Raw genomic sequence first — 15,014 nt, forward strand, 5'->3', positions numbered from 1 at the left:
GGATACTGTCGTACGTTCAGGCGGATGCTGTCGTACGTTCAGGCGGATGCTGTCGTACGTTCAGACGGATGCTGTCGTACGTTCAGGTGGATGCTGTCGTACGTTCAGGTGGATACTGTCGTACGTTCAGACGGATGCTGTCGTACGTTCAGGTGGATACTGTCGTACGTTCAGACGGATACTGTTGTACGTTCAGACGGATACTGTCGTACATTCACATGGATACTGTCGTACGTTCAGGTGGATACTGTCGTACGTTCAGACGGTTACTGTCGTATGTTCAGGTGGATGCTGTCGTACGTTCAGGTGGATACTGTCGTACGTTCAGACGGATGCTGTCGTACGTTCAGGTGGATACTGTCGTACGTTCAGACGGATACTGTTGTACGTTCAGACGGATACTGTCGTACATTCACATGGATACTGTCGTACGTTCAGGTGGATACTGTCGTACGTTCAGGAGGATGCTGTCGTACGTTCAGGTGGATGCTGTCGTACGTTCAGACTCATTATTGCACCGTTGTTGTTTCTGTGGGTCACCACAGGGGGCGGTGCTACTGCTGTTCTACCTGCTCTGGTTGTAATGGTCCAGCTCCAAACTGTGTCACATGCCAACTGCTGTGACAGCAAACCCCCCCACCCCCCCACGCTCCAGCCTTCTGACCCAGTGTAGGGAACCATGTGAAGGGCCTTGTGAGGAGAGGGGAGGCTAGACGGAGACAGCTGCCTGCTGGGGGAGGGTTACCGGACACACACACTGTCATCCAGTGTGGATCTGCCAATAACCCACAGTAGCTTCACAGCATCGACTGCACGGACGATAATGACTGAGCTGAGAATAGAAACAGAGTTCAGACCCTGAAGAAAACGGCAAAATGAAGTCTGGGACCACTGCTTCTAACACTGTCTGTGGGAGAACTGGGACAACTGGGTGAACTGGTGGAGCAGAGCAGACAGGCTGTGGGTGAACTGGTGGAGCAGAGCAGACAGGCTGTGGGTGAACTGGGAGAACTGGGTGAACTGGTGGAGCAGAGCAGACAGCCTATTGTTGAACTCATCCCTTCATCGGAAAGCCCAAACAAAAACCTGACAGAGGCGAACAGAGCTGGAATCTGCTCTGGACCCTGGACCCGGTCCAGAGTTAAAGCAGCTAAAGGTCTGTCTGTGACAGACTGATGGAGCTGGACTAACAGGACCCACTGCCCCCCCTGGACAAACAGGACCCGCTGCCCCCCCTGGACTAACAGGACCCCCTGCCCCCCTGCCTGGTTGGCCTGTTTCCAAAGTGAGTCCAGGTTTTCAGCGTGTGGTCGAAGGATCACAGCGAGTTGAGAAAAGATGATTTCCTTTAAACCCCATTGATGATCTCATCTAACATTTCTATTATGTTGAGAAAGAAAGTGTTCCATAAAAACATTCATCTCAGTTTTAAACAGCAGTAGTTTCACACAAACGCAAAAACGTAGTTAATCACATTCATTTTCTACATTACCCAGACATTAGTCCAGGTCCACTACTGCAAAAAACACAACTGCCTGATGACAGAACCACCACAGTGAAGGAAGTGGTCCAGTGAGGATCAGAGACCAGGATCAGAGACCAGGAAGTGGTCCAGTGAGGATCAGAGACCAGGATCAGAGACCAGGAAGTGGTCCAGTGAGGATCTGAGACCAGGATCAGAGACCAGGATCAGAGACCAGGAAGCAGTCCAGTGAGGATCTGAGACCAGGATCTGAGACCAGGATCAGAGACCAGGAAGCAGTCCAGTGAGGATCAGAGACTACTGTGGGGGATCCACATGTTTTCTGTGTTTCTGTCATTTCTGTCATTGGTCCGGTTCTAACACATACTGGTCCGGTTCTAACACATACTGGTCTGGTTCTAACACATACTGGTCCGGTTCTAACACATACTGGTCTGGTTCTAACACATACTGGTCCGGTTCTAACACATACTGATCTGGTTCTAACACATACTGGTCCGGTTCTAACATATACTGGTCTGGTTCTAACACATACTGGTCCGGTTCTAACAGATACTGGTCTGGTTCTAACACATACTGGTCTGGTTCTAACACATACTGGTCCGGTTCTAACAGATACTGGTCTGGTTCTAACACATACTGGTCCGGTTCTAACAGATACTGGTCCGGTTCTAACAGATACTGGTCTGGTTCTAACAGATAGTGGTCTGGTTCTAATAGATACTGGTCCGGTTCTAAAACATACTGGTCTGGTTCTAACACATACTGGTCTGGTTCTAACAGATACTGGTCTGGTTCTAACACATACTGGTCTGGTTCTAACAGATACTGGTCTGGTTCTACCACATACTGGTCTGGTTCTAACACATACTGGTCTGGTTCTAACACACTGGTCCAGTTCTAACAGATAGTAGTCTGGTTCTAACACATACTGGTCTGGTTCTAACAGATAGTGATCTGGTTCTAACACATACTGGTCTGGTTCTAACACATACTGGTCCAGTTCTAACAGATAGTGGTCTGGTTCTAACACATACTGGTCCAGTTCTAACAGATAGTGGGCCCACTCCACCCATCTCAGCCTTCTGTCAGTGGTTTTACTTTCTGTAAACACACTGGTCTGGTTCTAACAGACCCAGTGGGCCCAGTATCTAGCTCGAACAGATACTGGTGTGTTTCTAACATATACTGGTGTGTTTCTAACAGATACTGGTCTGGTTCTAACACATACTGGTGTGTTTCTAACACATACTGGTGTGTTTCTAACAGATACTGGGCCCACTCCACCCCTCTCAGCGCTCCTTCAGTGGCTTGGGGCCAGCCTTATTTATTTTGGTGCTGCTGAACAGGGGGAATCAGACCCCGTTGCATGTTTGGCCATGTCTGTTAGCCTGGGACGACTTCACTTTCTCAGTGTTGGGGAATGGGGGGGGGGTGCAATATGAGTGTGACAGCCCTGAAACAAAGGTGTAACCCTAACCCTAACCCTGTGTGACAGAAGTATGTGGGTCACAAACCCTGAGCTCACACTATGCTGTTGGTGTCATAATAGGTGAATAATCCAGCACTAGTAGAACGTCAACAACAGCAGCTGACATCACTGGAACAAACATGTGACTGTTCACTTTAACCCTTAGCTCCTCCCCCTCAACAACAGCAGCTGACATCACTGGAACAAACATGTGACTGTTCACTTTAACCCTTAGCTCCTCCCCCTCAACAACAGCAGCTGACATCACTGGAACAAACATGTGACTGTTCACTTTAACCCTTAGCTCCTCCCCCTCAACAACAGCAGCTGACATCACTGGAACAAACATGTGACTGTTCACTTTAACCCTTAGCTCCTCCCCCTCAACAACAGCAGCTGACATCACTGGAACAAACATGTGACTGTTCACTTTAACCCTTAGCTCCTCCCCCTTGGACATTTATTTCCATTTTTCTCTTTTTTTTTTTTTTTTTCTTTTTTTTCCATTTGTTGCAGCTTTTGACATGAAATTTGGCAGAAATGTTTCTTTTTAGTTAGATTTTTGAAATCCAGTATCTTTTACTCTTAGAAGTGTTTATTTTCCCATGATGCATTTTGCACATTCACAACATTCAACAGTTTTCAGGATTTTAACCCTTTAAGTGCCAGATTAATAATTGGAATTCTGAGTGATTTATTACAAAAAAAAAACAAAAAAACAAAAAAACACAAAAAATGGAAGAGTTTCCATAAAATAAATAGTGGGTGGATGAAACATTATTGGAGCCTTGGACAGGTCAGAGAGTGTCAGCTAAATGGACTGGATGTCAGTATTTTTCTGTGGTGTCAGATCTAACCCTAACCCTGACCCTAACCCTGACCCTAACCCTGACCCTAACCCTAACCCTGTGGTTTCCCTCATGGACAAAAATGTCCCTTTTACTTCCATTAAAACCACGTTTTTGCATCACACTGCCGCTACACTTTATAATCATACATTCTGTTATGTCTGCATTTTATTCAGATGAAAACTAGTGATATTGAACATTTTTACTGTATTTCATCAGTTTCAACCATTTTCCCATTGTAGGCAGATGCAAGAACTTCTTGAATTTTTCTCTGTTATGGGACCATATGAAAACTGTTGACATAGGATGGTTTTATAGTAGTTTTTTGTGCGTGTATGTTTTTGTCCACCAGGGTGACCGGAGGGAAGAGTTAAATATTTGGATGACAGGTGTTTTCTTTTTTCACGTCTGACCTGCGATGTCACACATTTCAGCGTCGGTGGCGTTCTTCAGAGCCTCCTCCAGCTCTGGTTCCAGGATCACCTGCTCGTGTAAGGGGATCTCAGCCGGCTTCTTGGGTACGAAGGTTTTTCCTGACATGAGAAAGAAAGAACAACTTCAAACAAAGCAAAACAGAGAACAGAGAATACATATACTGATGTTAACCCTTTATAGTTCACACAAAGAAAAACTCTGAAATTCACAAGTTTAACCTGAGTGTGTTATTGGAGGACAGAGCAAGACTTTATTACTTTTGGGAAATTTTTAAAATGTTTTATTGTTATGTAGAAAATCAAGGTCAATGAAGTTACCATATTTGGTTCCTTACCCATAAAAAAAAACCCAAATCCAAGAGGTACATATAAAAAATACAAGAAAAACACATGTAAGGTGAAAGACATATGGATTTAGAACATTAGACCCCCATGTGTGCTGGTCCAGACCCCTGTCCTGTTAGACCCCCATGTGTACTGGTCCAGACCCCTGTCCTGTTAGACCCCCATGTGTACTGGTCCAGACCCCTGTCCCCTTAGACCCCCATGTGTGCTGGTCCAGACCCCTGTCCCGTTAGACCCCCATGTGTACTGGTCCAGACCCCTGTCCCCTTAGACCCCCATGTGTGCTGGTCCAGACCCCTGTCCCGTTAGACCCCCATGTGTACTGGTCCAGACCCCTGTCCCCTTAGACCCCCATGTGTGCTGGTCCAGACCCCTGTTCACATCCACATGACCCCTTTGAACATCATTCCTTACATTAGTTCCATTAGAGGTGGACCTGACAGACCCTGTAGACCACATTGGACCTTACAGACCCTGTAGACCACATTGGACCTTACAGACCCTGGAGACCACATTGGACCTTACAGACCCTGGAGACCACATTGGACCTGACAGACCCTGGAGACCACATTGGACCTACCAGACCCTGGAGACCACATTGGACCTCAGACTGGGGACTCACTGTCCTCACAGGAACTGTTGCTGTCACTGTCTTATAATATGTGTGGAAATTACCAAAAATGGTCACTTGGCCAATAAAGGGTATACATGGTAATTATGGGGAAATAGTTCAGAATTAATCTGATATCATTATAAGAACTGGATGATGCTAGAATTCATCTTCCCTCATATTTGAACATCCCCTTTCAGGTACAAATCATACGTTTAAAGCTGTGACCTGTCACAACCCTAACCCTGTCACAACCCTAACCCTGTCACAACCCTAACCCTGTCACAGCCCTAACCCTGTCACAACCCTAACCCTATCACAATCCCAACCCTAACCCTGTCACAATCCCAACCCTAACCCTGTCACAACCCTAACCCTGTCACAACCCTAAACCTGTCACAACGCTAACCCTGTCACAACCCTAACCCTGTTACAACCCTAACCCTGTTACAAGGAAATACTGGATGTATTTGTTCTGAATAACTGACAGAACTCAGACTGTGATAATGCTTTGTTACCTAAATATTTCATTGTACCATTGGACTGTTAGTGAAGTGTTTCCCATTGGCTGACCCAGCACCTTTCATGTCCAGTATCAGTACCAGTATCAGTATCAGTACCAGTACCAGTACCAGTATCAGTATCAGTACCAGTACCAGTATCAGTTTCAGCACCAGTATCAGTACCAGTATCAGTATCAGTACCAGTATCAGTACCAGTATCAGTATCAGTATCAGTATCAGTATCAGTATCAGTACCAGTATCAGTACCAGTGCCAGTATCAGTATCAGTACCAGTATCAGTACCAGTACCAGTACCAGTATCAGTATCAGTACCAGTATCAGTGCCAGTTTCAGTACCAGTACCAATATTAGTATCAGTATCAGTACCAGTACCAGTATCAGTATCAGTACCAGTATCAGTACCAGTATCAGTACCAGTACCAATATTAGTATCAGTACCAGTACCAGTACCAGTATCAGTACCAGTACCAGTATCAGTATCAGTACCAGTATCAGTACCAGTATCAGTATCAGTACCAGTATCAGTACCAGTACCAGTACCATCACTTGTGGCTCACCAAACCCAGGGGTCGACAGCCAAAATAACTGTGGTGCTTTCACAGCAGCATGTCCAGAACCCGTGGGCGTGGCCTGTGCTCCGCCTCCACAGACACACCCACATGTGTCTTATCTCCAGACCAGGGCTCTGCAGCCTTCATTATCAGTCAGAGCCACATGTGGCTCCAGAACCACAGGTCCACCAGCCCTGTCCTAAACCCTTACTGCAGTTGGTGTAATATTGTGTTTGTGTTGTTCTGAATGAAGTTATTCCTTCGCAGTAAATACTGTTGGAACAGCTTTTGTGTGATGTGATGTATGTGGTGCTTCTATAAAACTGGGTTTATTTTACTTCCTTTCACATTTGCATCTGTTTACACCCAATAATCAAAGGTAAATGTAGACATATTTACCCCAGGATGGACCTTAGATGACCTCAGAGAAATGCATAAAAAAAATATACTCCTGCTCTGATCCATCCCAAAATTAATGAATTTATAATCAAATATCTGGTCCATAAATAGGACCCAAATATGGACATTAAATCTGTCTAGGTGTCAGTGCATTAGATGTGTAAACGTGTGTAAATGCTCTTCTATAGACTCTAAATACAGACACTGTGTTCAATGTGTGGATCCTAGTGGTTTTTCTAATCCACACATGGGTTTTTCATCAGTCTCAGTCTCATTCCAGGTTTGGTGTGGAACTCATCGTGTCCACTGGTGTAACATACAGAACCTGCCCAGTTAAATACAAATAAATTGTGAGGGATTTTGCAACAGCGGTCATTTTTGTGAAACACTCTGCTGTGGATAATTAGTTCGATTCACAAAATGCACCTGTGAGAGAATCAAGAGATATTAAAAAAAAAAAAAAAAAATAGTAGTGTGTAATTTTCATGTCCTTTTGACTGTGTTACATGTGGATTTTTGTATTAAATATAATGTAAAATAATATAAAAATGTGTTTTATCTGAAAAATAGTTTCTCTTTTATCTCAGTATTTATTTTTAAAATCGACCCAAAGTTCTTCCAAACCTGCTTCAGAACATTCGTTTACATCTGGGTTGAATTTTGAGCCCCTCTGTTCTGTTTGAAGGACCATGTTTTATGTCAGAGTGTAAACCACATTTCCCAAGGCTTCGTTTTTTCTTACAAATCATCAGGAGTTTTTGTTTAAAGCCCTACGAGGATCATGTTTCCCTAAACACCAGTAATCCAGGACTTATAAAAGATTTGTTGAATAGCTCAAAAAAAAAAAAAACCAAAAATCCACTTTATAAGTTTGGCCTTTTATCTTTTTCTTCTTCTTTGCTTTCGTTTGTCTTCAGATATTCTTTCATGAATCCAAGAACACAGATGTATGTGTGTTGGGTTCATCTTTTTTCCATGGATTGTTTTGGATTCATGGCCAAGTCCATCCAAGTGCAGGGCTGAACATGTCCAGCCTCAGAATGGAATGGAATGGAATGGAAATGGCCCCAAAAGTCAGTGAGCCGCAAAAGCCCCAGACAGCCAATAAGAGCCAACGGTGCGTTCAAGTACCGAGTGGACGCCACGCTACAAAAGCCCCACACAGCCAATAAGAGCCAACGGTGCGTTCAAGTACCGAGTGGACGCCACGCTACAAAAGCCCCACACAGCCAATAAGAGCCAACGGTGCGTTCAAGTACCCAGTGGACGCCACACTACATAAGCCCCAGACAGCCAATAAGAGCCAACGGTGCGTTCAAGTACCGAGTGGACGCCACGCTACAAAAGCCCCACACAGCCAATAAGAGCCAACGGTGCGTTCAAGTACCGAGTGGACGCCACGCTACAAAAGCCCCACACAGCCAATAAGAGCCAACGGTGCGTTCAAGTACCCAGTGGACGCCACACTACATAAGCCCCACACAGCCAATAAGAGCCACCGGTACTGTGCAGTGGTGCGTTCAAGTACCCAGTGGACGCCACGCTACAAAAGCCCCATACAGCCAATAAGAGCCAATGGTGCGTTCAAGTACCCAGTGGACGCAACGCTACAAAAGCCAAGGGAGGAAAGCCAGAGCAGTCATATTTACTGATGATAAAAACAGCAGCTCTATTGTAGTCGCCCCATTCTTACTGTCACACTGAACTATATCATTGTTTTTCACTGCAAACGTAAAAGACAAAAAGTTTTGTTTTTTTTTTTCTTCCCACTGATCATTAAAAGCTGTCATGTGATGCAGATGCACACAGAGGGTCTAACATTAAAACATCGGTGAACATATCTAGAGATGATTTCAGTTTAGTTTTAGTTACTTTTATGAGTGCAAAATTATTTTTATATTTATTTTTATTTTTGAGGAATGGACTAATTTTATTTGATATGAACATGTTCATATTTGGGCTGACTCTTCATCGGTTCTGAATCACAGCGTTAGGTTTGAAAGACCACTGGGATCCAGACTGTCTGGTCTGGATTTGATCCAGATCCAGCTGATCTAAAGTTTGATAAACTGATGGAACTCCAGATCATCTGCTCATTAGGGTTAAACAGACACAGGTCCAAACACAGCAGGTGGTCTGAGTCCAGGTCCAGAAGAACCAGAGTTCAGCTCATGTAATGATGGGAAAACGCTTTTCAGACCAAGGACGTGAAGTTACACCAGGCTATTAGCACTGACCCTAACCCTGACCCTATTAGCACTGACCCTAACCCTATTATCACTGACCCTAACCCTGACCCTATTAGCACTGACCCTAACCCTATTATCACTGACCCTAACCCTGACCCTAACCCTGACCCTATTAGCACTGACCCTAACCCTGACCCTAACCCTGACCCTATTAGCACTGACCCTAACCCTGACCCTATTATCACTGACCCTAACCCTATTAGCACTGACCCTGACCCCAACCCTATTATCACTGACCCTAATCCTATTATCACTGACCCTAACCCTAACCCTATTAGCACTGACCCTAACCCTGACCCTATTAGCACTGACCCTAACCCTGACCCTAACCCTGACCCTATTAGCACTGACCCTAACCCTGACCCTATTATCACTGACCCTAACCCTATTAGCACTGACCCTAACCCTGACCCTATTATCACTGATCATAACCCTGACCCTAACCCTATTAGCACTGACCCTGACCCCAACCCTATTATCACTGACCCTAACCCTGACCCTAACCCTATTATCACTGACCCTAACCCTAACCCTATTAGCACTGACCCTAACCCTATTAGCACTGACCCTAACCCTGACCCTAACCCTATTAGCACTGACCCTAACCCCAACCCTATTATCACTGAACCTAACCCTGACCCTAACCCTATTAGCACTGACCCTGACCCCAACCCTATTATCACTGACCCTAACCCTGACCCTAACCCTATTATCACTGACCCTAACCCTATTTTCACTGACCCTAACCCTGACCCTAACCCTATTATCCCTGACCCTAACCCTATTATCACTGACCCTAACCCTATTATCACTGACCCTAACCCTGACCCTAACCCTATTATCACTGACCCTAACCCTAACCCTATTATCACTGACCCTAACCCTGACCCTAACCCTATTATCACTGACCCTAACCCTATTATCACAGACCCTAACCCTGACCCTAACCCTATTATCACTGACCCTAACCTTAACCCTATTATCACTGACCCTAACCCTATTATCGCTGACCCTAACCCTATTATCACTGACTCTAACCCTGACCCTATTATCACTGACCCTAACCCTATTATCACTGACCCTAACCCTGACCCTATTATCACTGACCCTAACCCTGACCCTATTATCACTGACCCTAACCCTAAACCTATTATCACTGACCCTAACCCTATTATCACTGACCCTAACCCTATTATAACTGACCCTAACCCTATTAGCACTGACCCTGACCCTAACCCTATTATCACTGACCCTAACCCTGACCCTATTATCACTGACCCTAACCCTATTATCACTGACCCTAACCCTGACCCTATTATCACTGACCCTAACCCTGACCCTATTATCACTGACCCTAACCCTAAACCTATTATCACTGACCCTAACCCTATTATCACTGACCCTAACCCTAACCCTATTATCACTGACCCGAACCTTATTATCACTGACCCTAACCCTGACCCTATTATCACTGACCCTATCCCTATTATCACTGACCCTAACCCTATTATCACTGACCCTAACCCTATTAGCACTGACCCTAACCCTGACCCTAACCCTATTAGCACTGACCCTAACCCCAACCCTATTATCACTGAACCTAACCCTGACCCTAACCCTATTAGCACTGACCCTGACCCCAACCCTATTATCACTGACCCTAACCCTGACCCTAACCCTATTATCACTGACCCTAACCCTATTTTCACTGACCCTAACCCTGACCCTAACCCTATTATCACTGACCCTAACCCTATTATCACTGACCCTAACCCTGACCCTAACCCTATTATCACTGACCCTAACCCTATTATCACTGACCCTAACCCTGACCCTAACCCTATTATCACTGACCCTAACCCTATTATCACAGACCCTAACCCTGACCCTAACCCTATTATCACTGACCCTAACCTTAACCCTATTATCACTGACCCTAACCCTATTATCGCTGACCCTAACCCTATTATCACTGACTCTAACCCTGACCCTATTATCACTGACCCTAACCCTATTATAACTGACCCTAACCCTATTAGCACTGACCCTGACCCTAACCCTATTATCACTGACCCTAACCCTGACCCTATTATCACTGACCCTAACCCTATTATCACTGACCCTAACCCTGACCCTATTATCACTGACCCTAACCCTGACCCTATTATCACTGACCCTAACCCTAAACCTATTATCACTGACCCTAACCCTATTATCACTGACCCGAACCTTATTATCACTGACCCTAACCCTGACCCTATTATCACTGACCCTATCCCTATTATCACTGACCCTAACCCTATTATCACTGACCCTAACCCTATTATCACTGACCCTAACCCTGACCCTATTATCACTGACCCTAACCCTGACCCTATTATCACTGACCCTAACCCTAACCCTATTATCACTGACCCTAACCCTGACCCTATTATCACTGACCCTAACCCTAACCCTATTATCACTGACCCTAACCCTGACCCTATTATCACTGACCCTAACCCTATTATCACTGACCCTAACCCTATTATCACTGACCCTAACCCGAATCCTAACCCTTTTATCACTGACCTTAACCCGAACCCTATTATCACTGACCCTAACCCTGACCCTATTATCACTGACCCTAACCCTATTATCACTGACCCTAACCCTGACCCTATTATCACTGACCCTAACCCTATTATCACTGACCCTAACCCTGACCCTATTATCACTGACCCTAACCCTATTATCACTGACCCTAACTCTGACCCACTGAATAAAAGAGCAAAAATAAACAGAAGAAGAAAGAAATTTAAAGTGAGGACATAGACAGGACAAGCTGTTTAGTCCAGTCCAACATCTGCATTGTTCAAGTAAACCCACATAGACCACATAGTCCACATGGACCACACAGACCACATGAACAGTCTAATGTCCCGTTTCCACTACGTGGTATCGGCTCAACTTGACTCGGCTTGGCCTTTTTTGCGTTTCCATTATGAAAAAGGACCTGGAATCTGGTACCCGGAACTACTTTTTTGGTCTCACCTCCGCCGAGGTTCCAGGACTGGGGACCAGATACTAAAAGGTGACGTGTACACACTGCAGACCACTGACTGGTCAGACAGTTGTCTCTGTGACCCGCCGTTTTACAAAAAACAGATGTGTTAGTGGACAGAAAATCTGTGGGTCCATTAATCCACATGAGAACAGCCCAGAACTACACCAGGGTCGGTCCAGGAGATTCAGTCTTTGGTGGCCGACGTAAAAATTCAGACGAGACAACATGCAACGAGCGAGTTTATCAGCAACTCTGAACAGATGACATGGAAGTAACGTGCCGCATCCAGGTACTGAAAAGTCAGTAGTATGTCATAATGGAAACGCTCTCCAGGAATACTGAGTCGAGCCGAGCCGAGCCGAGCCGAGCTGGTTCCAGGTAGTGGAAAAATGGCATAAATATAAACCCCCAGGTGTGAACATGCCCTCAGTGTTCCTTTGAGTTTTAAAGAGTCTGAAAAAGGACAAATGAAAGGATACAAAAAATCCAATCTGATCTGCAAAACTGTCATTTATTAAAGTTCCTAAATCCTGCAAAGATATTTTAGTCCTGCTCACCATGAACCATTATTTTTGGTCCAAACTGAAAAGGAGCTGATTTGACCTGCAGTTGTGTAAACTAGTCTGTGTTTGACTGTTCATAGTAAATGTAGTTTGAGTCATGGTTTTTATCGACTGGAACATCTGAGGCTTTATCTTTCCTTTGAGCTCATCCTTCTTAGGAGCCTTCTTAACCCTTAATAGGTAACCATGGTGCCCCCCACAGCTACAGGTAACCTGGGGTCCAGCTAGACCCCAGGTTACCTACAGTGATAAAAACATCTAAAAATGTTATTTTTTAGTCAGTTACAATACTTTATTGTTTATAGTATGAAAGGAGAGCAATGAAACGAAAAAAAATATAACAAAATTGTGCTTTATTTTCCAAATAAATTCTCCTTTACTGTGTGACAACATAAAAAATTAAAAATGTGGGGTCTGCTGGGACCCCAGGTTACCTATTAAGGGTTAAGGGTTACTATATTTTATCAGTGACTTTTATATTTGTTGGATTCCTAAGGAAGAATTCTAAAGAAACGCAACTAATTATAAGACTTTCTTTAAGTCATCACAAGGACTAGTACAAGGAAATAATAAATATAATGTCACTGGTTCAGAACAAAAGAGTCTGAATTTGATTGTCTGATTGCACTGCATCAAATCTGGATATTTGTATTTTTCTCCAGAGTATGAGTTGAATTGGTTGAACAGACTAACTCTAACCCTAACCTGGTTCCACACCTTTCTTCTCCCCAGTGAAGGGCACCAGGTCCTCCCTAACCCTAACCCTAACCCTAACCCTAACCCTTAAACTAACCCTAAGCCTAACCCTAACCCTAAGCCTAACCCACTCACCTTTCTTCTCCCCTGTGAAGGGCACCAGGTCCTCCCTAACCCTAACCCTAACCCTTAACCTAACCCTAACCCTAAGCCTAACCCTAACCCTAAGCCTAACCCTAAGCCTAACCCACTCACCTTTCTTCTCCCCTGTGAAGGGCACCAGGTCCTCCCTAACCCTAACCCTAACCCTTAACCTAACCCTAACCCTAAGCCTAACCCTAACCCTAAGCCTAACCCTAAGCCTAACCCACTCACCTTTCTTCTCCCCTGTGAAGGGCACCAGGTCCTCCCTAACCCTAACCCTAACCCTTAACCTAACCCTAACCCTAAGCCTAACCCTAACCCTAACCCTAAGCCTAACCCACTCACCTTTCTTCTCCCCTGTGAAGGGCACCAGGTCCTCCCTAAGCCTAAACCTAAACCTAACCCTAAGCCTAACCCTAACCCTAAACCTAAACCTAACCCTAAGCCTAAACCTAAGCCTAACCCTAACCCACTCACCTTTCTTCTCCCCAGTGAAGGGCACCAGGTCCTCCCTAACCCTAGCCCTAAACCTAACCCTAAGCCTAAACCTAACCCTAAGCCTAACCCTAACCCACTCACCTTTCTTCTCCCCAGTGAAGGGCACCAGGTCTTCCCGGTCCTCGTGCTCCAGGGCCTGCTTCTCCAGGTGCTGCATCAGGGCGTCGCGGTCATACGGCCCCGTCGGGCTCTTCTTCGTCTGGTCACGCTGCCGGAAGCCAGCTGGCAGCATGGCATTCTGGGAGAACAGGAGGTCAAAGGTTATATTGCCATGGGATTCACAGAGGAGAAAATCAAGAACAGAGTTAGTTTCCCAGAGTTCAGACTGGGAACTGTGAATCCTCCACATGTCACTTCTTTTTCTGACACTGACAGAGTGAGGTGTTCTGAGGTCAGCCGAACACACCTGACACCACTGCACAACTACTACTTTATTCTTTTGTTTTGTAGTATCACATGACAACCCATTGTTAAAGGACTTTATCTTTGGGTTGCCAAAATAAATGACCAAACTTAAAGAGAAACATGTTTGAATGGTATTGAACACTGATGTGGTTCTGATAAATGTACTGTGAATATTGAAACTATTAGGAACAGCTAGCATACATTCTGTTTATTGTCAGCTCTGCCTACACGCATTTATTTATATTTTTAACATGTTTTCAACAAATGTACATAAGAAATCTTCATCTCGTCAACATGACTGGTATATCTTTAACGGATTCTGCAAACAGATGAGGAAATGGCACTAATCACTCTCAAGGATGTTCTATGTGCATACATTTACTTTTGTCAGGAGTTATAGATCAGACCTGTTTGTACATCCTGCCCCCACCACCATGAGACACTACGGGCTGTTGTGTTGTTGTGAAAGGGCCTAAAATTACCCATGTTTATATACCTAACTCTAACCCGACCATAGGGGCAAATGAAGAAATAGGGTAAGCAAACTTAATGAAGTTAAATGCAGGCACCCAGTGTTCATGTCTGATTTCAAACTGAAGGGATAGAAATTCTGTGTCTATCACCCCCACCCCACAAAAAAACTATTGGTTGAATTCATACCAAAATGGGTTTATAGATTACCAGTGACCCAGAATAGATGTGATTACATTTTGGGAAAAGTAGGTCAGAGTTAAATTTTTTATGAATT

General features: G+C 44.7%; 1 protein-coding gene across 2 annotated transcripts in view; it reads right to left on the reverse strand.

Moving 5' to 3' along the window:
- LOC115436121 (tropomodulin-4-like) overlaps positions 1 to 15,014 on the reverse strand; it is a 63,376-nt gene that overhangs the window by 27,059 nt on the left and 21,303 nt on the right. For both annotated transcript variants that reach the window (XM_030158862.1, XM_030158863.1), the window contains exons 3-4: positions 13,943 to 14,099; positions 4,216 to 4,335 (exon numbers count right to left, since the gene is read on the reverse strand). In XM_030158862.1, the coding sequence (XP_030014722.1) occupies positions 4,216 to 4,335; positions 13,943 to 14,099 (277 nt within the window). The remainder of the gene's footprint in view (positions 1 to 4,215; positions 4,336 to 13,942; positions 14,100 to 15,014) is intronic.

The sequence above is a fragment of the Sphaeramia orbicularis genome, chromosome 16, assembly GCF_902148855.1.
Source record: "Sphaeramia orbicularis chromosome 16, fSphaOr1.1, whole genome shotgun sequence".
Classification (NCBI taxonomy): Eukaryota; Metazoa; Chordata; class Actinopteri; order Kurtiformes; family Apogonidae; genus Sphaeramia; species Sphaeramia orbicularis.